The sequence below is a fragment of the Xenopus laevis genome, chromosome 1L, assembly GCF_017654675.1.
Source record: "Xenopus laevis strain J_2021 chromosome 1L, Xenopus_laevis_v10.1, whole genome shotgun sequence".
In the NCBI taxonomy this organism is placed as follows: Eukaryota; Metazoa; Chordata; class Amphibia; order Anura; family Pipidae; genus Xenopus; species Xenopus laevis.
The window spans coordinates 160411681-160436116 of record NC_054371.1 but is presented as its reverse complement, the minus strand read 5'-3'; the positions used below and the strand labels follow the sequence as shown (position 1 = coordinate 160436116).

Sequence of the window (24436 nt, the reverse complement as noted above, 5' to 3'; positions counted from 1 at the left end):
GTAGGCTGAGAGAACCACCCTCATGTCAGGTTCTTTGAGCACCAGTCCCGTGAGCCTTTTCCTTAAGAGACACAGGAAGGGCTCAATGGCCAGCGAGTACAGTTGTCCCGACAAGGGGCATCCTTGCCGAACTCCTCGTTCAAAGGCCAGAGGTGCAGTCAGAGACCAGTTGATTTTAACTAAACACTCTGCAGAGGCATACATTGTTTTCAGGTAGCCCACAAACTGTGGGCCAAAGCTATAGGCTTGCAGAGTGCCTATAAGATATTGGTGATCCACCCTGTCAAATGCCTTCTCTTGATCCAGAGAGAGAAAAGCAAGAGATAGACCAGTCCTTCTCGCAAAATGTAGTAAGTCTCGGATTAAAAAGACATTATCAAAAATTGTCCGACCGGGGACTGTATAGGACTGGTCAGGATGAATCACCTCTGCCAGCACAGATTTGAGCCTAAGTGAGATAGCTTTGGCCACGATCTTATAGTCTGTGCTAAGCAGTGAGACTGGTCTCCAGTTCTTAATAAGACGGAGATCCCCCTTCTTAGGAAGTAGTGATAAAACTGCTCGACGACACGAAAGTGGCAACTCACCTTTCTTGAAGGCCTCAGTTAGGACCCTATGGAAATCAGGGCCCAGAGTATCCCAAAAGAACTGGAAGAACTCTATGGTCAGTCCGTCAAGCCCAGGAGATTTATTGTGGGGCATTAAACGGAGTGCTTGAGAGAGTTCATCTAGAGTGATTGGTGTTTCCAACCTCTCTTTTCTCCTCTCACTGACCACTGGAAGCCCATCCCATAGTTCCTCACAGGCATCTGGAGAGATGGGATCTGGAGAAAAAAGGTTTTGATAGAAGGACCGGGCTCTGTCCCGGATAGCCTCCGGATCCTCAAGGGGGGTTCCATCCTCCGCAAAAAGGCATGTGATTTGTTTTCGGTTCCCCTTCTTCTTCTCCAGAGCATAGAAGAATCGGGAACCACGATCCATATCACAAAGTAACTGCATCCGGCTTCGCACAAAGGCACCACGAGCCTGTCGTTGTTCCATGTTACGCAGCGCTTCTTTCCTTTCTAGATATTCACACTGAAGGGCTTGGTCTTCAGAGCCTGATAGCCTTTGCTCAAGATCAAGCACCTCCCCATTCAGTGCCTCAATCTCTGCATTGCGCTGCCCGCTCACACTTTTGGTATACTCTTGACACAAGAGCTTTAGGTGAACCTTGCCTACATCCCACCACTGGTTCAATGTGGCAAATTCATCCTGAAAGGCCCTCCAGCCTCTCCATGTATCCCGGACTGACTTTGCAAAACCCTCATCTTCTAATAAACTGTTGTTAAAGTGCCAGTAAGCAGCTTTTGGCAGAGATGGTGCGATTGACATTCTCAGGGATACACAATTGTGGTCTGAGAATGGTGCCAATCTAATGGTGCTCTACTGGGCTCGTGACATGAGATGGCTCGATATATATATCCTATCAATCCGGGATTGAGAAACATGACCATCTCTCACCCTGACATAGGTAAAGGCAACCGTCTCTGGGTTCTGTTCTCTCCAGACATCAACCAAGGAGAAATGAGCAATTAGTTCTCGCAAACGGACTCAGACGAGTCTCTTTTCTTGGGTACATTGCGATCTCGAGCATCAAGGGTGTAATTAAAATCACCCCCTATAATCAAGGCTTCATCAGAGTCAATTGTCTCCATGTAGGCTGACAAACTTTCAAAGAACCGTACCCTCTCTGGTCCGGTAGTAGGAGCATACACATTCATTAGATTATATGTTCTACCTGACTCCCGGACCCGAAGATGCAATAGACGGCCAGGGATGACAGAGGTAGCACTCAGGACCTCTGGCTGCAAGGAATCTGAGAAAAGGGTCACCACCCCGCATGATGTCCAAGTGAGGTGATTAAAAAAGACCCTTCCCTTCCACTCCAGATTCCAGCTTGCTTCAAGCTCTGGAGTGGTGTGGGTCTCTTGGAGGAAACTCACAGAGTACCCTCCTTGACGAAGAAAGGAGAGTACCTGAAACATTCGGAAAGGATTCCGACAGCCATTAGTATTAAGTGTGCTTATACTCAAGGCCATTACTGAGTCTTAGGAAGTGCTTTAACCTTCATCAAGGTCTGATGAGACAAACATTTTTTGTGAAACTTCATTATACGGAGATATTCCGCTGTTCCATAGTTCTTGGCCTCTTTTATGACCTTAATGTATTGTCTCACAGAATTGATAACTAAAGGCAAATCATGCCACTTCTCCAGAGCCATGTGCATCTTCTTCTCTAATTTAACACCAAGGGTGCTCTCAAGAAACTTTTTGAGTTCCTCAGCAGGGATGATTGGGGTAGAAGGATTTGCCACTCCTATGTCAACCTCCTCTTCGATGTTCCCCTCATCCATGAGCTCTTCCTGGCTAAGGGATTGATAATCTCCCCTCTCCACTAGAGCTTTGAGAATCTCTCCACAAGTTGTTACAGGAAAAGTATCAGAATCACTTTTCTGGAGACTCTGCAATGGCTCAGGTGTTCCCTCAACTTCACTTGAAACACATTTGGAAGTGTTTGACACAGGAGCAACAGAACTAATTAGCTCCCCAGCAACAGGTAGAGCTTTGGAGGCTCGATGGTTAGCCTCTGCCCTCTCTACTACCTCCTGTGCTTTCTGGATGGCAATAACATTTGGGTCAGTTGAAGACAAGGGAGGAGAGATTTTAGCATGAACAGTAGAGGTTGTCTGGCTACCCTCCTCCATATTTACAACTCCACCCTCACCATCCTTCCCAGCAGTTTTATCTGCAGGGTCCTGTATGGGGGTTAGCCCAATATTCTCCCCCTCCTGGAGTGAAATACCCTGAGGCACTAAAAACTGAGGCTGGTTGCAGTTGCCAAATCTCAGCACTTCAGGAACACTGACTGCCCACTCTGCAGGAGTCTCATTAGGTGTCTCTTTACACTCCAAGGGAAGATCTTCCAAATGATTTTGAGGCAGATACTGCACCCCTGATTCTGTGGGGAAACCAACACTGCCATGTTCAAGGCCATGCAGACCATTAACCTCATTATTCCCCACCTGGTCTGGAGGCAAGAGTGCATGGTCTGACATCGGTTGATCGTGACCAACAGTTGGGCCAGACAATGTCACCACATGAGGAGCAGAAGTTTTGCTGCCCTTTTTACCCTTGGATGGGGGTGCCCCATCATTAACCACTGATGCCCATTCCTCAGGTACCAGCCAGTTTGATTTAAATTTCCTCTTTTTCTTGGCATCTGAAGAGGAAAGGCCACTATCTGCCCCAACCCCAACAGATGTTGCAATCATGGGTACCCCCACACCTTCAGGGGTGCCCATAACAGGGGTACACTTTTTTGTGATAGGAACAACTGTGACCCTGGGGGAAGCTTTGACATGTTTTCCCCCCTTCTCTTTTGCCGCAATTGTAAGACATGCTGCAGCCTTAGATGTCTTCAGTGAAGAAGGAGGAGGTTTGGATGTTGTAGAGGTGGGTTGTGTAACAGCCACCTTGAGGTTCTATAGTGAAGGAGATATCCCCTTTGAGGACCCTGCTGAAATAGTCCCAGCAGGATAAGATGTTTTATTTGAGGCACTGGGAGCAGGAACAGGGGCTGTGGTCTTAATTTGCCCTTTGGGGCAACTCTGGCGAGTGTGCCCCAGGTTCTTGCAAAGGAAGCACCTCACTTCCTCTGTGCTGTAAAAATTTTTATACAGCACCCCTTCAAATGGAACCCCGAAAGACCCCTCAATAGTGTCTTGCCCCCGAGGTAAAAGTAGTTGCACCTGCCTTTTAAAGGAAAGGACGTGCCTCAGTCTGCTCTCCTTACATCCCAGGGGAATTCTAGACATATTTGATTTTAACTCCCCAAGGGCTTGCAGGTGGGGGTACAATAAGTGGTCTTGCAGGAAGGGGGGCACATTAGATAAAACCACCCTTGTGCCCAATCCTTCTAGGGGTTCTACAGGGACATAACTCCCTCCCACTGTGATACCCCTCTGTACCAGAGTATGCACTGCAGTTAGAGTACGGGCAAAGATTATGGCTTTCCCATACATTTTACTTGCTGCCACTACTGCAGAGTGGCCCACCACTTCAGCTGCAGCCTTTATATAAGCCTCTATGCCATGAGTGCTTGACATTAGGCATCTGACCCCATGCTTCCTTGTAAGCTTCTCTACCCAGCAGTGACTTGGCCAGGGTTGCTGCCAGTAGCTACCGCGTGTGCAAATGTTTTAGCAGGGGTCACATTGGCTGCAGCAGCAGAAGTAGAGGCAATGGGGCTTTTTGACATGGGCTCTGACTGGTGTTTCCTTGCAGAGCTACAGCTGGGTTTTTCAGGTCCTTTTGCTTTAGAACCAAGAGATGTTTTTTTATAACTTTCCTTTTTATTCCCTCCCATTATTTTACACAACACCACACAAAAGAAAGCTTTATACTATTGATTAACAAAAAAAAGTAAGTTTTAAGTTGAGAAGCTGTGGCAGGGAGAGGGTTAATGTGAGCAGGTGCCTGGGAGCTGCACTGCTGCTGCTGGAAAAGATTTTATATTTATACTTATATTAAATCCTTCTCCCTTTAGCTTTCTCTCCTCACAGAACTGAGTGCAAAATATCCACTCAATCTGTACAAAAATTAAACAATTTGTGCTGAAACAAGAGAAAAATGCAAATGAAACTGACACCCAGGTGCGGGGGAGGGGTAGGGGATCTAACAGTGAGTTTGTAGCCCAGAGCAAGTGAAAGGAACTGGGCTAGGAATCACTCACCTTCAGGGTCAAAAGAAAAATCGATTTTTAGTAAAGAAAATCAACTCAAAACTTCCCAAATTTCACCCACCAAGTGGACAACACATTCACACACCAAGTGATAACAAAAAATCCTGTCTCAAACAGGAATTTCAATGCTTAATTCAGCACTAAACAGAGAGCTTTCTCCTGTGTGTTGATTTTTCATTAGCTGAAGTTACCCACGGGACTGTTTGTATGCGCTAACTTCATTTTGGGGCCTCTAAATGCCAGATACTTTGGTAAACTTATGAACAATGGCCACCAAAATGTTCAGAGGAACCCTGGCAATCATATTTAGTGTGCTTTTTCTTAGTACGTAATGATACATGGGCGATATGGTGCTGGGAAGTTGAAGGTTTGAGGCAATTTTCAGATATTTCACCAAAACCGACAACTTTGGGAAAGCCTTGCGACTCAGTAGTTTGGAGCAGAAAGGCATGGGTACCCATTTTAGATTCAGTAGAATGTGTACTTTCCAAAAATATATGGGTTTGGGGGGTAAACATATATTTCTGTGTTTTTACCCCACAAAAATGCAGTCAATGTGTTGATTTTTCATTAGATGAAGTTACCCACAGGACTATTTGTATGCGCTAACTTCATTTTGAGGCCTCTAAATGCCAGATACTTTGGTAAACCTATGAACAATGGCCACCAAACTGTTTGGAGGAACCCTGGCAATCATATTTAGGGTGCTTTTTCTTGGTGCGTAACGATACATGGGTGATATGGTGCTGGGAAGTTGAAGCTTTGAGGCAATTTTCAGATATTTCACTAAAACCGACAATTGTGGGAAAGCCTTGCGACTCAGTAGTTTGGAGCAGAAAGGCATGGGTACCCATTTTAGATTCGGTAGAATGTGTACTTTCCAAAAATATATGGGTTTTGGGGGTAAACATATATTTCTGTGTTTTTACCCCACAAAAATGCAGTCAATGTGTTGATCTTTCATTAGCTGAAGTTACCCACGGGACTGCTTGTATGCGCTAACTTCATTTTGGGGCCTCTAAATGCCAGATACTTTGGTAAACTTATGAACAATGACCACCAAAATGTTCAGAGGAACCCTGGCAATCATATTTAGGGTGCTTTTTCTTAGTACGTAATGATACATGGGCGATATGGTGCTGGGAAGTTGAAGGTTTGAGGCAATTTTCAGATATTTCACCAAAACCGACAATTTTGGGAAAGCCTTGCGACTCAGTAGTTTGGAGCAGAAAGGCATGGGTACCCATTTTAGATTCAGTAGAATGTGTACTTTCCAAAAATATATGGGTTTGGGGGGTAAACATATATTTCTGTGTTTTTACCCCACAAAAAATGCAGTCAATGTGTTGATTTCTCAGTAGCTGAAGTAAAGTCCTGAACAATTTGGATGTGCTAACTTCATATTGGTGTCTCTAAATGCCAGATACTTTGGTAAACCTATGCATAATGGGTAGGGATGTAGCGAACGTCGGAAAAAAAGTTCGCGAACATATTCGCGAACTTGCGCAAAAACGCGAGCGGTTCGCGAACGGTTCGCGAACCCCATAGACTTCAATGGGAAGGCGAACTTTAACATCTAGAAAAGACATTTCTGGCCAGAAAAATGATTTTAAAGTTGTTTAAAGGGTGCAACGACCTGGACAGTGGCATGCCAGAGGGGGATCAAGGGCAAAAATGTATCTGAAAAATCTGCCTGTGTGTGCTTGGAAGAGATAGTGTAGGGGAGAGCTGTTAGTGATTTCAGGGACAGATGATAGTAAGTTTGCTGGCTAGTAATCTGCTTGATACTGCTCTGTATTGGAGGGACAGAAGTCTGCAGGGATTTGAGGGACATTTTAGCTTAGGTAGCTTTGCTGGCTAGTAATCTGCTGTTCTCTTTAAACAACTGCCATACGTTGACCTTGTAGGCATTGTTTGCCCAGTTTTTTTGGACGCAGCCACTGAAGCACAGTTGCCAGAAAAAATATGCCATATAAATGCTGAAAATAGTCATTTTTCGCCATACGTTGACCTTGTAGACATTGTTTGCCCAGTTTTTTTGGATGCAGCCACTGAAGCACAGTTGCCAGAAAAATTATGCCATATAAATGCTGAAAATATAAATTTTTTTGGTTGCAGCCACTGAAGCACAGAGGCCAGAAAAATTATGCCATATAAATGCAGAAAATATGCATTTTTTTGGTCGCAGCCACTGAAGCACAGTTGACAGAAAAATTATGCCATATAAATGCTGAAATATAAACTTTTTTGGTTGCAGCCACTGAAGCACAGAGGCCAGAAAAATTATGCCATATAAATGCAGAAAACATGCATTTTTTTGGTCGCAGCCACTGAAGCACAGTTGACAGAAAAATTATGCCATATAAATGCTGAAAATATAAATTTTTTTGGTTGCAGCCACTGAAGCACAGAGGCCAGAAAAATTATGCCATATAAATGCAGAAAATATGCATTTTTTTGGTCGCAGCCACTGAAGCACAGTTGCCAGAAAAAATATGCCATATAAATGCTGAAAATAGTCATTTTTTGCCATATACGTTGAGTCAACGTATGGCAAAAAATGACTATTTTCAGCATTTATATGGCATATTTTTTCTGGCCTCTGTGCTTCAGTGGCTGCGGCCAAAAAAACTGGGCAAACAATGCCTACAAGGTCAACGTCGTTGACCTTGTAGGCATTGTTTGCCCAGTTTTTTTTGGCCGCAGCCACTGAAGCACAGAGGCCAGAAAAAATATGCCATATAAATGCTGAAAATAGTCATTTTTTTGGTCGCAGCCACTGAAGCACAGTTGCCAGAAAAATTATGCCATATAAATGCTGAAAATATAAATTTTTTTGGTTGCAGCCACTGAAGCACAGAGGCCAGAAAAATTATGCCATATAAATGCAGAAAATATGCATTTTTTTGGTTGCAGCCACTGAAGCACAGAGGCCAGAAAAATTATGCCATATAAATGCAGAAAATATGCATTTTTTTTGGATGCAGCCACTGAAGCACAGTTGCCAGAAAAAATATGCCATATAAATGCTGAAAATAGTCATTTTTTGCCATACGTTGACCTTGTAGACATTGTTTGCCCAGTTTTTTTGGTTGCAGCCACTGAAGCACAGAGGCCAGAAAAAATTAAACCAGTAGGGTTTGCACCCTAGTTTGTAACGGTGGCGGAGGGAGGAGGAGGACGCTAAAGGACAGCTGTGTGTGGAGTCATGAGGCTTGAAGAGAAGGACAGCTGCATAGAAGTCAGAACAAGTCTTCCGGCGTGCAGTAACCCTCCGAGATCCACCCTCATTCATTTTAATAAAGGTCAGGTAATCGACACTTTTGTGACCTAGGCGAGTTCTCTTCTCAGTTACAATCCCTCCTGCTGCACTGAAGGTCCTTTCTGAGAGCACACTTGAGGCTGGGCAAGACAAGAGGTTCATGGCAAATTGTGACAGCTCTGGCCACAGATCAAGCCTGCGCACCCAGTAGTCCAGGGGTTCATCGCTCCTCAGAGTGTCGATATCTGCAGTTAATGCCAGGTAGTCCGCTACCTGCCGGTCGAGGCGTTCTTTGAGGGTGGATCCAGAAGGGTTGTGGCGCTGCCTTGGACAGAAAAACATTTGCATGTCTGACGTTACAGACTGGCCAAAGGGCTTTGTCCTTGCAGGTGTGCTCGTGGCAGGATTACTGGCACCTCTGCCCCTGGAATGTTGATGAGTTCCTGAAGTGACATCACCCTTAAAAGCATTGTACAACATGTTTTGCAGGCTGGTTTGTAAATGCCGCATCTTTTCGGACTTGTGGTATGTTGGTAACATTTCTGACACTTTATGCTTGTACCGAGGGTCTAGTAGCGTTGCGACCAGTACAGGTCCTTCTCCTTAAGCCTCTTGATACGGGGGTCCTTCAACAGGCATGACAGCATGAAAGACCCCATTCTCACAAGGTTGGATGCAGAGCTATCCATCTCCGCTTCCTCATTATCAAAGGACTGCATCATCCACGGTCTCCTCCCCCCAGCCACGTACAAGACCAGGGGTCCCCAAAAGGTCACCACTAGCCCCTGGGAAGCCTGCTCCTGTTGGTCCTCCTCCTCCACAAAGCCACCTTCCTCCTCTGACTCCACTTCTGGCACCTCTCCTGCGTTGCAGCAGGTGCCTGGGTTCGTTCTGGTGAATTCCGACCAGAAATCGTGCGCTTCCAGCTCCTCGTCACGCTGGTCTACAGCCTCATCTGTCACTCGTCGCACGGCACGCTCCAGGAAGAAAGCGAAGGGTATTAGGTCGCTGATGGTGCCTTCGGTGCGACTGACCATATTTGTCACCTCTTCAAAAGGTCGCATGAGCCTGCAGGCATCGCGCATAAGCACCCAGTAACGGGGGAAAAAAATCCCCAGCTGTGCAGATCCAGTCCTACCACCCAGTTCAAAAAGGTACTCGTTGACGGCCCTTTGTTGTTGCAGCAGACGTTCCAACATAAGGAGCGTTGAATTCCAGCGAGTCTGGCTGTCAGAAATCAAACGCCTGACTGGCATGTTGTAGCGCTGCTGAATGTCAGCAAGGCGTGCCATGGCTGTGTAGGAACGTCTGAAATGGGCCGACACCTTTCTGGACTGGGTGAGAACGTCCTGGAATCCTGGGTACTTGGAGACAAAACGTTGGACTATTAAATTTAACACATGTGCCATGCAGGGCACATGTGTTAAATTGCCTAGTCTCAACGCTGCCAACAGATTGCTTCCATTGTCACACACCACTTTTCCGATCTGCAGTTGGTGTGGGGTCAGCCACCGATCGGCCTGTGACTGCAGAGATGACAGGAGTACAGATCCGGTATGGTTTTTGCTTTCCAGGCACGTCATCCCCAAGACAGCGTGACAACGGCGTACCTGGCACGTCGAATAGCCTAGGGGGAGCTGGGGGTGCACAGGTGTGGAGGAGGAGAAGGAGGACCCAGCAGCAGAGTAAGAAGAAGAAGAAGACGAGGTAGAGAGCGATGGAGGAGTAGAGGTGGTGGCAGAACCGCGTGCAATCCGTGGCGGTGACACCAACTCCACTGTTGTTGTTGAGCTACCCATTCCCTGCTTCCCAGCCATTACCAAGTTCACCCAGTGGGCAGTGTAGGTGACATACCTGCCCTGACCATGCTTGGAGGACCATGCGTCAGTAGTCATATGGACCTTTGGCCCAACACTAAGTGACAGAGATGCGGTAACTTGGCTCTGCACATGTTGGTACAGGTGTGGTATTCCCTTTTTAGAAAAAAAATTGCGGCTGGGTACCTTCCACTGCGGTGTCCCAATTGCTACAAATTTGCGGAAGGCCTCAGAGTCCACCAGCTGGTATGGTAAAAGCTGGCGGGCTAAGAGTGCAGACAAGCCAGCTGTCAGACGCCGGGCAAGGGGGTGACAGTCAGACATTGGCTTCTTACGCTCAAACATGGCCTTCACAGAAACTTGGCTGGTGGCAGATGACTGGGAATGGGAACAGGTGGTCAAGGTGGAAGGCGGAGTGGAGGGTGGTTCAGACGGGTCAAGGAGAGCAGAGGTAGAGCAGTAAGATGCTGGACCAGAAGGAGTGTGGCTTTTAGTTTGCCTGTTGCCTTTGAGGTGTTGCTCCCAAAGTGCTTTGTGCTTGCCGCTCATGTGCCTTCGCATAGAAGTTGTACCTATGTGGCTGTTGGGCTTACCAAGGCTCAGTTTCTGACTGCACTCATTGCAAATTACAATGCTTTTGTCAGAGGCACACACATTAAAAAAATCCCACACTGCTGACTTTTTGGAAGTGTGCGATCTGGCGGTAACAGTAGAAGTTGGCGGAGTTGGCGGTATTGGCGGCAATGGCGGGTGCGTTGGCCGGCTGAACACAGGTGCCGATACATGTTGTTGCCCTGCTGATCCCTGCGGGCTGTCCTCCCTGCTTCTTCTAAGTCTTATTCTCCTACTGCCTCTCTGACTCTCCGTCTCTCCATCTGAACTACCCTCCTCTTGCTCTCTTCTACTAGGCACCCACAAAACATCAATCTCCTCATCATCATTCTCCTCAGATGCATCAATTTCTTCTGACACATCACAGAAGGAAGCAGCAGCGGGGACCTCCTCCTCATCACTCATTATGTCCATCTCTATCGTGTTCTCTGCCAGAATTAAATCTGGTGTAAGGTCCTCATCTCCTTCATCTTCTTCTGGCAATAATGGTTGCGCATTACTCAGTTCAAGAAACTCATTGGAAAATAACTCCTCTGACCCCAGTGAAGAAGGGGCACCGGTGGTGGAGGAAGTGTTACGTGGGGTGGCCATAGCAGTGGAGGATGAGGAGGATGTTGTGGTAAAGTTAGAAACGGTAGAGGATGGGGTGTGCTGTGTAAGCCAGTCAACTACCTCTTCAGCATTTTGGGAGTTCAGGGTCATTGGCTTTTTAAAACTGGGCAATTTGCTAGGGCCACAGGATTGCATAGCAGCACGGCCCCTAGCACGGCCTCTGCGTGGCGGCCTGCCTTTGCCTGGCATTATTTTTAAAAAAACAACAACAACAACAAAACTCAGTTGGTTTTCTGGAAACGATAATACACACAGCTAGATGGCGGGTTGAAGAAAACACTGTGCAAATAATGCCTACAAAGTCAACGTATACACTACTACAGCGGTGGATACGGATTACGTAAAAATATGAATGCTGCTTGAAAAAAGTAACTCAAGTGGTTTTTCTAGAGACGATAATATTATCAATATTTAGACAAAATGTGACAAGGTCACACAGCTCGATGGCGGGTTGAAGAAAACAGTGTGCAAATAATGCCTACAAGGTCAACGTATACACTACTACAGCGGTGGATACGGATTACGTAAAATATATGAATGCTGCTTGAAAAAAAGTAACTCAAGTGGTTTTTCTAGAGACGATAATATTATCAATATTTAGACAAAATGTGAACAAGCTCACACAGCTCGATGGCGGGTTGAAGAAAACAGTGTGCAAATAATGCCTACAAGGTCAACGTATACACTACTACAGCGGTGGATACGGATTACGTAAAATATATGAATGCTGCTTGAAAAAAGTGACTCCGGTGTTTTTTCTGGAGACGGTAATATTATGGATATTTAGACAGAATGGGAACAAGGTCACACAGCTCGATGGCGGGTTGAAGAAAACAGTGTGCAAATAATGCCTACAAGGCCAACGTATACACTACTACAGCGGTGGATACGGATTACGTAAAATATATGAATGCTGCTTGAAAAAAGTGACTCCGGTGTTTTTTCTGGAGACGGTAATATTATGGATATTTAGACAGAATGGGAACAAGGTCACACAGCTCGATGGCGGGTTGAAGAAAACAGTGTGCAAATAATGCCTACAAGGTCAACGTATACACTACTACAGCGGTGGATACGGATTACGTAAAATATATGAATGCTGCTTGAAAAAAAGTAACTCAAGTGGTTTTTCTAGAGACGATAATATTATCAATATTTAGACAAAATGTGAACAAGCTCACACAGCTCGATGGCGGGTTGAAGAAAACATCTGCAAATAATGCCTACAAGGCCAACGTATACACTACTACAGCGGTGGATACGGATTACGTAAAATATATGAATGCTGCTTGAAAAAGTGACTCCGGTGTTTTCTGGAGACGGTAATATTATGGATATTTAGACAGAATGGGAACAAGTCACACAGCTCGATGGCGGGTTGAAGAAAACAGTGTGCAAATAATGCCTACAGGTCAACGTATACACTACTACAGCGGTGGATACGGATTACGTAAAATATATGAATGCTGCTTGAAAAAAAGTAACTCAAGTGGTTTTTCTAGAGACGATAATATTATCAATATTTAGACAAAATGTGAACAAGCTCACACAGCTCGATGGCGGGTTGAAGAAAACACTGTGCAAATAATGCCTACAAGGCCAACGTATACACTACTACAGCGGTGGATACGGATTACGTAAAATATATGAATGCTGCTTGAAAAAAGTGACTCCGGTGTTTTTTCTGGAGACGGTAATATTATGGATATTTAGACAGAATGGAACAAGGTCACACAGCTCGATGGCGGGTTGAAGAAAACAGTGTGCAAATAATGCCTACAAGGTCAACGTATACACTACTACAGCGGTGGATACGGATTACGTAAAATATATGAATGCTGCTTGAAAAAAGTACTCCGGTGTTTTTTCTGGAGACGGTAATATTATGGATATTTAGACAGAATGGGAACAAGGTCACACAGCTCGATGGCGGGTTGAAGAAAACAGTGTGCAAATAATGCCTACAAGGCCAACGTATACACTACTACAGCGGTGGATACGGATTACGTAAAATATATGAATGCTGCTTGAAAAAAGTGACTCCGGTGTTTTTTCTGGAGACGGTAATATTATGGATATTTAGACAGAATGTGAACAAGGTCACACAGCTAGATGGCGGGTTGAAGAAAACAGTGTGCAAATAATGCCTACAAGGTCAACGTATACACTACTACAGCGGTGGATACGGATTACGTAAAATATATTATGCTGCTTGAAAAAAGTCACTCCGGTGTTTTTTCTGGAGACGGTAATATTATGGATATTTAGACAGAATGTGAACAAGGTCACACAGCTAGATGGCGGGTTGAAGAAAAACATGTGCAAATAATGCCTACAAGGTCAACGTATACACTACTACAGCGGTGGATACGGATTACGTAAAATATATGAATGGCTGCTTGAAAAAAGTCACTCCGGTGTTTTTTCTGGAGACGGTAATATTATGGATATTTAGACAGAATGTGAACAAGGTCACACAGCTAGATGGCGGGTTGAAGAAAACACTGTGCAAATAATGCCTACAAGGTCAACGTATACACTACTACAGCGGTGGATACGGATTACGTAAAATATATTATGGCTGCTTGAAAAAAGTCACTCCGGTGTTTTTTCTGGAGACGGTAATATTATGGATATTTAGACAGAATGTGAACAAGGTCACACAGCTAGATGGCGGGTTGAAAGGAAAAACGCTGTGCAAATAATGCCTACAAGGTCAACGTATACACTACTACAGCGGTGGAATACGAAGTAAAATAATAACGTAAAAAATAATATATAAAAAAATTAAAGTTGGTGCTGCTGCTTGAAGCAGCAATTAGCTACACCATCCACTCCCACACGTAGACTAATAGATGCTCTTAAGTATAGTAGAGTATAGTATAGTAAAACAACAAAAAATAATAAAAGCAGTCCTACAAGGATACTTTATTGAGCAGAAGATGGTGAACAAAGTGCCACGCAGCACATACAGAGCATGCGGTTGAAGAAACTGTGCAAATAATGCCAAACAAGGTCAACGTCAAACCCTACTTACAGCGGTGGATACGAGATTACGTAAAATTATGCCGAAACTTTCGAACTGTCTTGAAAAATCAACAAGGCAGCAGCTCTCTTACACTTCTTCCAGCACACATCAGGCAGAGTGAAAAAACGCTCGGGTTCGGTTTTTATAGGGAAGGTGGGTGGTCAGGGAGAGCTTCCTGATGGCTGCATGTACTGCTGGTCTGGTGGAGGGAAAAAAAAGGCGCACAATGGCGAACAAAATGGCAACTCGCCGATTCCACTACAAGCGGTGGATACGGATTACGTAAAATATATTATGGCTGCTTGAAAAAGTCACTCCGGTGTTTTTTCTGGAGACGGTAATATTATGGATATTTAGACAGAATGTGAACAAGGTCACCAGCTAGATGGCGGGTTGAAAAAACATGTGCAAATAATGCTACAGGGCAATAATGCCTAAGGTCAACTTATACACTACTACAGCGGTAGTAAAATAAAAAAAGTAAAATAAAAAAAAATGAATATTAAAAAAAAAAAATTAAAGTTGGTGCTGCTGAACTACTAGGAGCAGCAGATTAGCACACCAGTCCCACTCCCCAACACTGCTAGACTAATAGCACTGGGCTCTTATAGTAGTAGTAGTAGTAGTAGTAGTAGTAAAACAACAAAAAAATAAATAAAAGCAGTCCTTACAAGGACTACTGTTATTGCAGCAGTCAGCAGATGAGATCAGAAGCAGGACAGCTGCCCACTGCAGCTACATACAGAGCACTGCAGTAGAAGGTAGATTACTAGCCAGCAAAGCTACCTAAGCTTAAATGTCCCTCAAACCCCTGCAGACTTCTGTCCCTCCAATAACAGAGCAGTATCAAAACGATTACTAGCCAGCAAACTTTCAACTGTCCCTGAAATCACTAACAGGCAGCAGCTCTCTCCCTACACTATCTCTTCAGCACACACAGGCAGAGTGAAAAAACGCTGCAGGGCTTCGGTTTTTATAGGGAAGGGGAGTGGTCCAGGGGAGAGCTTCCTGATTGGCTGCCATGTACCTGCTGGTCTGGGGTGAGAGGGCAAAAAAAAGCGCCAACAATGGCGAACCCAAAATGGCGAACGTCGCGCGACGTTCGCGAACTTCCGGCGAGCGCGAACACCCGATGTTCGCGCGAACAAGTTCGCCGGCGAACAGTTCGCGACATCTCTAATAATGGGTATCAAACTGTTCAGTGGACCCCTGGCAATCATATTTCAGGTGCTTTTTCTTGGTACCTAATATAGTTTGGGATATGCAGAGCAGCAAATTAAAACCTTTGAAATGATTTTTCAGAATTTTGAATTTTTTGTTGAAAAACCGCTATGTTCAGACAAGCTTTTATGTTTGGTAGTTGGGAGTAGAGAGACATAGTTACCCATTTTGTAATCGGCAGAATGTGTACTTTTCAAAAATGTATGGTTTTCTGGGGTAAACCTACGGTTTCAGGATTTTTTGCCTTGGAATCTAAAGCATGCCGTTTTCTGCCTTAGTGCTTTCAAAATTCGGTAATATACTGCCGGGAGTTTTTGCTGTACAGAAATCCTAAATCTCCCTAAAACTATACATATCTGGTATTGGCACGTTCGAGAGACATAAGGCTTTCCAAATCAGTTGGATTTTCATCCGTAAAATGAAATCGTTTTCTGGTATAAATTGATATACGATGAAAAATGGTAATTTTTCATTTTTTTTTGGTATTTAGCACTATAAATTTTTTTGCACAGGTGGAAATACATGAAAACTCAGGCAGATTTAGAAAGCTCAGTTTCTAAAGAAAAAAACAATGTATAGTTTTCCTAGGTAAACTATAGGTTTCCCCTCAGAAAATGCCCCTAAAGTGAGAGAGCACAAAATGTTTCAAAAACGGCTGGCATTTCGCGTAACCAAAATGTGAAATTCTGCTGGCACTTAAAGGGTTAAAGACATGCATGGTTACTCAATCCACTGCTGCTTTGCAGCTCTGAGGTCCTAGGTTCAACTAGCCAGGACTAGGTGTATGTCTATTCTCTTTGTGATTATATGGGTTACCTGCAAGTACTCCTGTTTCTTCCGATACTCCAAAAACAAACAGGCAGGTGTGTGGAGAGTGATAGAGACCTTTATTTTTAAGCTTATGACAAAAGTTGTCCAAATGATGGTCCTTGTTATAAAGGGAGAAAACATTATAAAAGGTATAAAACATTATAGCTTTACTGCAGAACGTTAGTTTAGAACCAATTTTCAAAAGACACAAGACTATTACTGAAAATGAAGGCACTTTATTTTAACCCTATCATGAATGATCCATATTAAATTTCCTTTACTTGTGTAGGTATAGTGGATATAAAGAATTTTAACATTGTGCAACAATATTGAGCTAGCGTTGATTTAGGTTTGAAGCAAGAATATAGTTTCCCCAAAAAGAGGCAAATTGAAATGACTTCAGTAAAGCTTATCATTTTCTTTTGGATCAGCAGAAAGGGAATGAATTGTAAATTAACAGTTGACACCTACTTTATTCACTGTCTGAAAACTAGTAAAATGTTTTCAGTTGATTTAAATCAATAACATAGAATTGTGCCAAGAGTGGACATTAGCACACATAAACAATTGAAGAGTGAACAATTGCTCAGACATAATTCAGTATTTTAGTGATGCTAACTGACTTAATCAATTATTAAAAAGTACAAATATCCTGCAAAAACTAGACAGAATATTGGACCCTGGACAAGATATCTGTTTCAGCTATGGCTATATGTGCTCCAAACAAACAAACTACAAGACTTTTCTTGCATTAAAGGAGAAGGAAAGCTATAGAGGCATTTTATTGCCAATAGATTAGCTGCAATAGTGCAAGCTAGAATGCTATATTTATTCTGTAGAATGTTTTACCATACCTGAGTAAAAAGCTCTAGAAACTCTCTGTTTGTTTAGGATAGGAGCTGCAGTATTAATGTGGTGTGACATCACTTCCTGCCCGAGTCTCTCCCTGCTCTGGGCTCAGATTACAGTAGAAAAGGGAGGGGAGTGGGGAAGAGGAGCAAACTGAGCATGCTCTTGCCCAGGGCAATGAGGTTTAAGCTGAAGGCAGGAAGTGTGATACAGAAGCCCATGTGTACACAATAGAAGGAAAGAAATGCTGTGTTTCTTTTGACAGGGGACTCGGAGCAGCACTACTTTGGGGGTTTACTGGTATATTTAGATGGACCTTTCTGATAAGGCTTACTTAGTTTTAACCTTTCCTTCTCCTTTAATGTTTATGATGTGGAAATCCCAATTGAAGATGGTAAGTAACTGGTAACTGGCAATTGGATCTTAGAATACTGTAATGTATATTATATCGAAAATGGCAAATAACTGGTAACTGGCACTTAGAATGCTGTACTATAAGCTATTATAACATTATTATCTTAGTATAGTACATTTTTACAATTAATATATTAGATAAAAGGAGAAAAGCATGTGCTGGGTAAAATGTAATTTTAATAAAGTGTACGGCCTATAAGGATTAAGAATTGGGGGACAGTATTATAATATGATCTTGATATACAACTATCTTTTTTCTAAAGGCTGTCTGTCATATGCCTACACATGAACCCTAAAGGTAAGTACTTCTAAATCATGTTGTGAGTAACCTAGGACATACAGTTTTAACGGGCCAAGATTCAAGGCAAAATGCCTTGTAACACTAAGTGGGGTCCTATGGAATACCCTGGGTTACAGTTAAAAGTACCCAGTCTCCTAATTTTAAAAAAGACTGTAAAATATGCATTTGTATTTATAATAGTTTGTCAGTAAGTAGCAATATGTGTATCTGACAGTTTCCTGAATAGCTACTATAAAGTAGTTACCGTAATGAGTTCTGTTTCGTAATATTCTTACAATGAAGCTGTAAAAATTGTTCCTAAGGCTATTGCTCCTAAGCATACACACCCAAAATCTATAGAATGGTCCAGAATGGTGCTCCTCAACCCCCTGTCATCTTTTGATGTACTCTCATAAATTTTTCCATTCAGTATCTCTTAATAATTGTTCCTTACCCCACTGGTGAATACAGTTTATGATGTCCAAATCCCTCTACATCACCAATAAAAAAGGTTACTTATATATTGAAATGTATTGATAAAAACTGATGTTCACATTTGGAGCAATCTGGAATAATTGTTAATCTTTGGGGCTTCCAATGATGAACACCATTAAAACATCAGCAACCACAAAAGATATTCATTTGCTGTAGGTTAGCAATTAAGACTAAAGCATAAAGGCCAGAGTATCCAACAAAAGACCCAGGAGCATCTCAAAAGCAATTAATAATTCATCCCAAATCTGTCCCTAAGTGGCCTTTAGGATGGGAGCCCCCACCCCACACTGGTAGACAAGTCTAATGTCTGCAACCGTAAGACTTTAACGGAAAGGAGGTCCTGACTGGTCCATAATTGCATGAGTAATGAGAACGTAAGAGAGACAAAGGAAAGGTTATTTGATGCAGAACAAGTACAACTTAAGTACTTTTAAAATATATAACGCAACAAATTTTTTTCATTAATTAAAATTGCACAGAAATATTAATACTGTGTTCTGACATTATGTGACATTTAGCCTTCTACACAGAAAGTAACAAAACTGATTGGAATCAACAAACCTCTCTGGCAAGGAAACAGAAAACAAATGATTAAAATGTTATTAAATAGACAGAAACCTCTGCAAGAAGTGTAAATTATAAAGCCAAACCAATAATACTAAGTAAAAAGTTGGTGATAGAACAAAGATTAAAAGTTGACATTTAAATTAAATCACTTAGAAAAGTGAGCGTTCAATAATTAAAAGGAAAATAATAAAAACATCAGAAGGATAAATTATTCAGCCTATGGCAGAAATTGAAAAGAACATTGCTTTACATTTTAGCAACACTGAGCTGAAAAATTAAAGGGCAAGCAAATACTAGATATTTGAAATTAAAGAAATCACTTCAACTGTTTTCTCTATATATATATATATATATATATACTGTATAATCAAAAAGAAAACTGCACCAAACAGGTCTTTATATGAAAAAAACAAAAGGTTTTATTTGATCAACGTTTCAGCTCAACATCTGGAGCCGTCTGTTCCTGAAGACGGCTCCAGCTGTTGATCCGAAACGTTGATCAAATAAAATCTTTTGTTTTTTTCATATAAAGACCTGTTTGGTGCAGTTTTCTTTTTGATTATTACTATTGTTGTCTTTAACCAGCACACAGGTATTGTTTTATGTTTGTCCGTGTGCACCATGTCTAAACTTTTATATATATATATATATATATATATATATATATATATATATATATATATATATATATATATATATATATATATATATATATATATATATATATATGTTGAGTTTCCAGCCTTGCAAAACCATTATTCATAGAGGTGTGAAAACCAGTAATTCCTCATAGTATATTGTATAAATAAACAACTAATAATGATGATAATAATAACTAATATTAGGAAATATTCTTATACCTAGCTCTTGACGATTTTCTTAATGCTACACTGTATTAACATGCAATTGATGTCTATTGTGATGTTTTGAGCATTGTAAAACTTTTAAACCTGTCAATAAAAAATAAGTTACAAAAAAAAAAAAAATATTCTTATAGTTTGCAGTCGAGGTAAACCATAGCAACCAATATGATGCTTGCTTTTAAAGAATATGTTGAGTGTAGAAATGATAGACTGTGCAAAATAAAAAATGTTTTCAATATTGTTAGTTAGCCAGTAGTGATGGCCGAATTTCTCCCATTTCGTTTCGCTGAAAAATTTGCGAATTTCCAGTGAAATTCAGCTGTGACCTACAGTAGTCAGACGTTTGAAAGCCCATTTGCCAGAACATTTGTTGGGATAGTAGGACATGTAAACCTTCATTCAATTGCTCAGGGTTCTCCTCTAAGCACTTTTGCAATATACAGTACACAGCTTTGTTCCTGAGGCTGCTTCTGCCTGGGGATGCTGCTGCCCGAGGCAGAAAACCCGATATTGCCCACACTCTACCACTCTGCAATGGTGCAGGTCAAAGAAGGGCTGCATTGCTAATTAAGAGAGTGCTATTGCTGCTCACTGCAGCCTGAGTCAAGTTTCTCATCTTGATGCATGTATATGTTATTTTTTTTTCTTCATTTCAAAGCCATTGAGCTGTTTATAAACTGGTACCTGGTATCTGGCACCTTAATTTCAAAGCCATTAAACTTTTTATAAAACTTGTAGCTATAGTAGCGAATATGACGAATAAATGACTATTTTTTCTCTGATTTTGATTTGAAAGGTAGACTTTGATGTTCATTGTATTAAAAGACAATTAAAAATATACATGCTTGTAAATGTATGCCTATACATCCATTCCTTACTTTCTTTGTCTTTTCTCCAGGTCATGGCTGCGGATCTGCTGGTTTTCCATTAGTACACGTGTGTCTTCAAGGTCAGAAGTCAAGTGTTTGCACTTTCTTGTTGCTTGTTGTGCTGTGCGCCGAGCATTTTCATATGCACCTTGCAACTCACTGAGCTGTGAGACCAAAATAATAAGAGGTTAATTATACTCTCACACCAGAGTTTATGTTGTCTAGCATAACAATTTTTATAGACAAATAATGAATTTTAATGGGCAGATAATCCCAAGTAACTGTGTTGTTCTTGTTATTTTTTTAAAGCTTTAATGCCATCTGTGATGGAAACCAGCACAAGAAAACAAACCCTTTATACATTGTAAATCCATCACCTGCCAAACCAATGATTATGGAAATATCTATGCTTTATGCCTTTGAAAAAATGCTGCAAGGCTCCAACAGGATATTACCATTACAATTCGCACATCTTACAGTGCTCAGCAATTTTTTCTAAGCACATTTGTACATAAAGTCGCTTGATCAACATTAAACCACAGGGTATTCTAACAGCTGAACGGAGAAAGGATTCTACAAAATCATTAGTAAGACACAGAAGGCAATAAAAGAGTTGCAGCAATCTAACACAAAGTGCACAGGTATAATTTGGGATTTAAATCTTTCTAGCTCATACGTGAAAAGTATTTATATGTAAAATAAGGTAATGCAGAACTTAAAAAAATAAAATGTATACATTATATAAAATAAAAGAAAACCTAAAATTTTTCTGGTTCGGCTTTTTGTGGTAAAAATGTATTATACCCCAATTCTGCAAAAAGCCCAAATCTAAAAATTCACCATCTCAAACCTGTCAAGGTCCTGTATATAAGTAAATGGGAAAGGTACCTATCTCAATTTGAAGGTATTGTGGTAACTTTTTGGGGGGCTTTCGGGCTAAAACGCGAGAAAAAATCGAGCGATTCTAGAAAAATTTGAATGATTTGGGTTGTCACATGATTTTATCGTGTTTTTACGGAATCCAATTAATTCAAGTTATTTTATTGTTAAGCAAGGTGAAATCATAATGGGGGTTTGTTTGTGATTTTTATGGTGCAATTTATTACTAAATTACACTAGGTGCATTGCAAATAATTCATTCGACCATTCAAAATTTTATTCTTGAATCAATGAATGCATTTTTTAGTTCTAATATTGGTGTGTAGGCAGCCATCTCAGGTCATTGTGCCTGATCCTGTGCTTTAAGAATGAGACATCACTTCTCATTAGAACTGCTTTCAGGTAAGTTATTGTTTCTGCTACTTAATGTAACTAAAGGATTTGCAGTTGGCTTGGGTGTTTTACATATCTCATACCTATCATTAGGAGCATTTTTAACAATACAGGTTTTTTCTTGTTACATTCCCATTGTTCTGTTGTTAGGCTGCTGGGAGGCAGTGTAGCATAAAAGAGTGACTGAAGTTTATCAGAGCACAAGTCACATAACTGGGGAACCTGGGAAACTGACAACTTGTCTACCCCATGTCAGTTTTCGAAATTAAATTAAAAAAATTCTGTCTGCTCTTTTGAAAAACAAACTGATTAATTAACTGTATAAAAAACATGTTTTTCCATGACAGAATCACTTCATTTATTTAGCGGCTACATCCTTCTTTAAAAGCTTCCTGTATGTGGAAATCAAGACTTCCACTGAGTATATTCTTTACTCTGGAAGATACTTTCAGAACATAAGCACCACAGTAACACGTTTATATTTAAGAGCATACTTTGGCCTTGAGATACACATTCTACCAAACTGTAGAGGATGTTTCACAAATATTGTTGTTTATTCAAAAAATGTATGTTTATCAGTGCCTTCCGTCAACCAAATATTTTCTCCTGCTGCAAATAAATCATAAATGCTTTGAGCCTTATGAAAGTGTTAGATATTATAGAAAAAAGGTACACAGTGAGATGTACATTTATTATATACATCCTTCTATTGTACAGTAATACAGAATGCATTTGTTATCAGGAGGTAATTGTTAATATAAGAGAGTGCACTGAAATAATTTAATAACTCAAAAAGCTATAAGAAATAAAATAACAAGACCTATTTGTGAAGCAGATTTATTATCCACCCCTTACTATAGCATTTTTTACAGCTATTACATCAAATGGAATATTCCTAAAGGGCTAAAATTTAAACTTGTATAAAATCATGTCAAGGAATAGACATGTCTACCATCAGATAGATCAACTTAGGAAGGAGAGGGTGAACATTTTATTTGACCCCTCACTGCCCACACATATTAAAGGAAATAAAAAAAACAATAACCATTTGGAAATATATTGGACAGAAAAAAATAATTCAAAAGCGTCACCGTGGAAACTCAGGGAGAGAAACATTAAAGAAATATTATTCTCATTTATACTGGAGGAAAAAGCAAAGTATGTACATTATTGCAAGGTTATGGGTTTCACAGTTAGCTGGGCTCACAATATTATAAAATATGAGCCATTAGAAATAAATAAGCAAAAACATGTTAATTAAGCCTGCAATGGACAATGACCATCTAAAACCAAAAGGGATGGTTTCCTTTACCCATTCTTTTAAAACAGGTTACATTTTAATTACCGATTTAATTAACAAAGATTATTCATTTTCATACTTGGGAAACTTACTGCACTTAAAGCTGTTTCTTAATGGATAACAGGTCTGAAACTTTGCAATTCTCTTGTTACATATTTAACACAGTAATCTAAGCTTTGGTAATGGATTCTTGTCCTTATTAAGTACTTTTTTTTTCTAAAGGACAAGGTATTCTAAAATTGCACTTAACGTTTAGAAGGTCTGTTGTTACTTCAAAGATAGCTCATTAAAATAATAGCGTTGGTCTAGCTGAAATCTTTTTATGCAAAAATTATGTTAAGTTAAGCAGTTTTAGAGACTGTCAACCCACTAATTTTACCAAATAATGTCCTTAAAAAGAAATCATATGCAAATTTTTTTACCATTTATAAGATGAATTAGGCGAATACTTGAGAAATGGTGACTGCTTCAGAAAAGCTCATTTCACAAGCTAAAAGCATTGTTATAGTATATGATCTAAAATATACATAAACTTCATATATATATATATATATATATATATATATATAATACACAAAAGCCATGAATATCCTGTAAATTATATCCTTATAAACGGTGAGTAGTGATGTCATCAGTTATAAACGGAGAGTAGTGATGTCATTTCTGTCACATGACTCACTAAAATTTGTGTATTATAATAAATAAAGTACCCCCAGTTGTAAAATATGAGGATATTAGAAGTTACCTCGGAGTTCCATGACCTGTATAAAAACATGGTCATGAAACTCCTCGGTAACTTATAATATCCTTATATTTTACAAGAGGGGGTACTTTATTCACTATATATATGTATTTTTGCACCACAACTGAACCTTTTGGGGGAGTACAGCACCATGCAACCTAGCAAGTCAGCCAAGTTGGCAAATACTGCATACTTTGTATTGTTGATGAGTATCATTAAAGGAAACATATTCCCCCAGAATGAATACTCCAACAGTTACCAACATATATCATTTGTGCCAATAAAAGAATCTTACCCAACAGGGATATATATATATATATATATATATATATATATATATATATATATATATATATATATATATATATATAGATATATAGATATATAGATATATATATATATATATATACTGTATATATACACACTCTAAAGAAGTGTGGGAACCAAAGACAAAACTTTGTCCAGTAATTGGCTCATGTAACCTAACATGTATGTGAGCACTTGGTTTGTTTGTGTGCACCATGAATCAAATGATCCCAGGGGCGGCCATTAGAATTAAAATGGCAATTTTTCTATTTAACTGATGGGAAAACATGTTTTTTTTTTTAAAACAGCATCAGTTAATAGTGCTGCTCCAGCAG

At 40.7% G+C, this 24436-nt stretch overlaps 1 protein-coding gene across 2 annotated transcripts in view; it reads right to left on the bottom strand.

Annotated features, from left to right (window-relative positions):
- The window catches only part of LOC108715734 (unconventional myosin-XVIIIb), a 292122-nt gene that overhangs the window by 116155 nt on the left and 151531 nt on the right, over positions 1 to 24436 (bottom strand). For both annotated transcript variants that reach the window (XM_041566121.1, XM_018261163.2), the window contains one exon: positions 20491 to 20645. In XM_041566121.1, coding sequence (XP_041422055.1) covers positions 20491 to 20645 — 155 coding nt within the window. The remainder of the gene's footprint in view (positions 1 to 20490; positions 20646 to 24436) is intronic.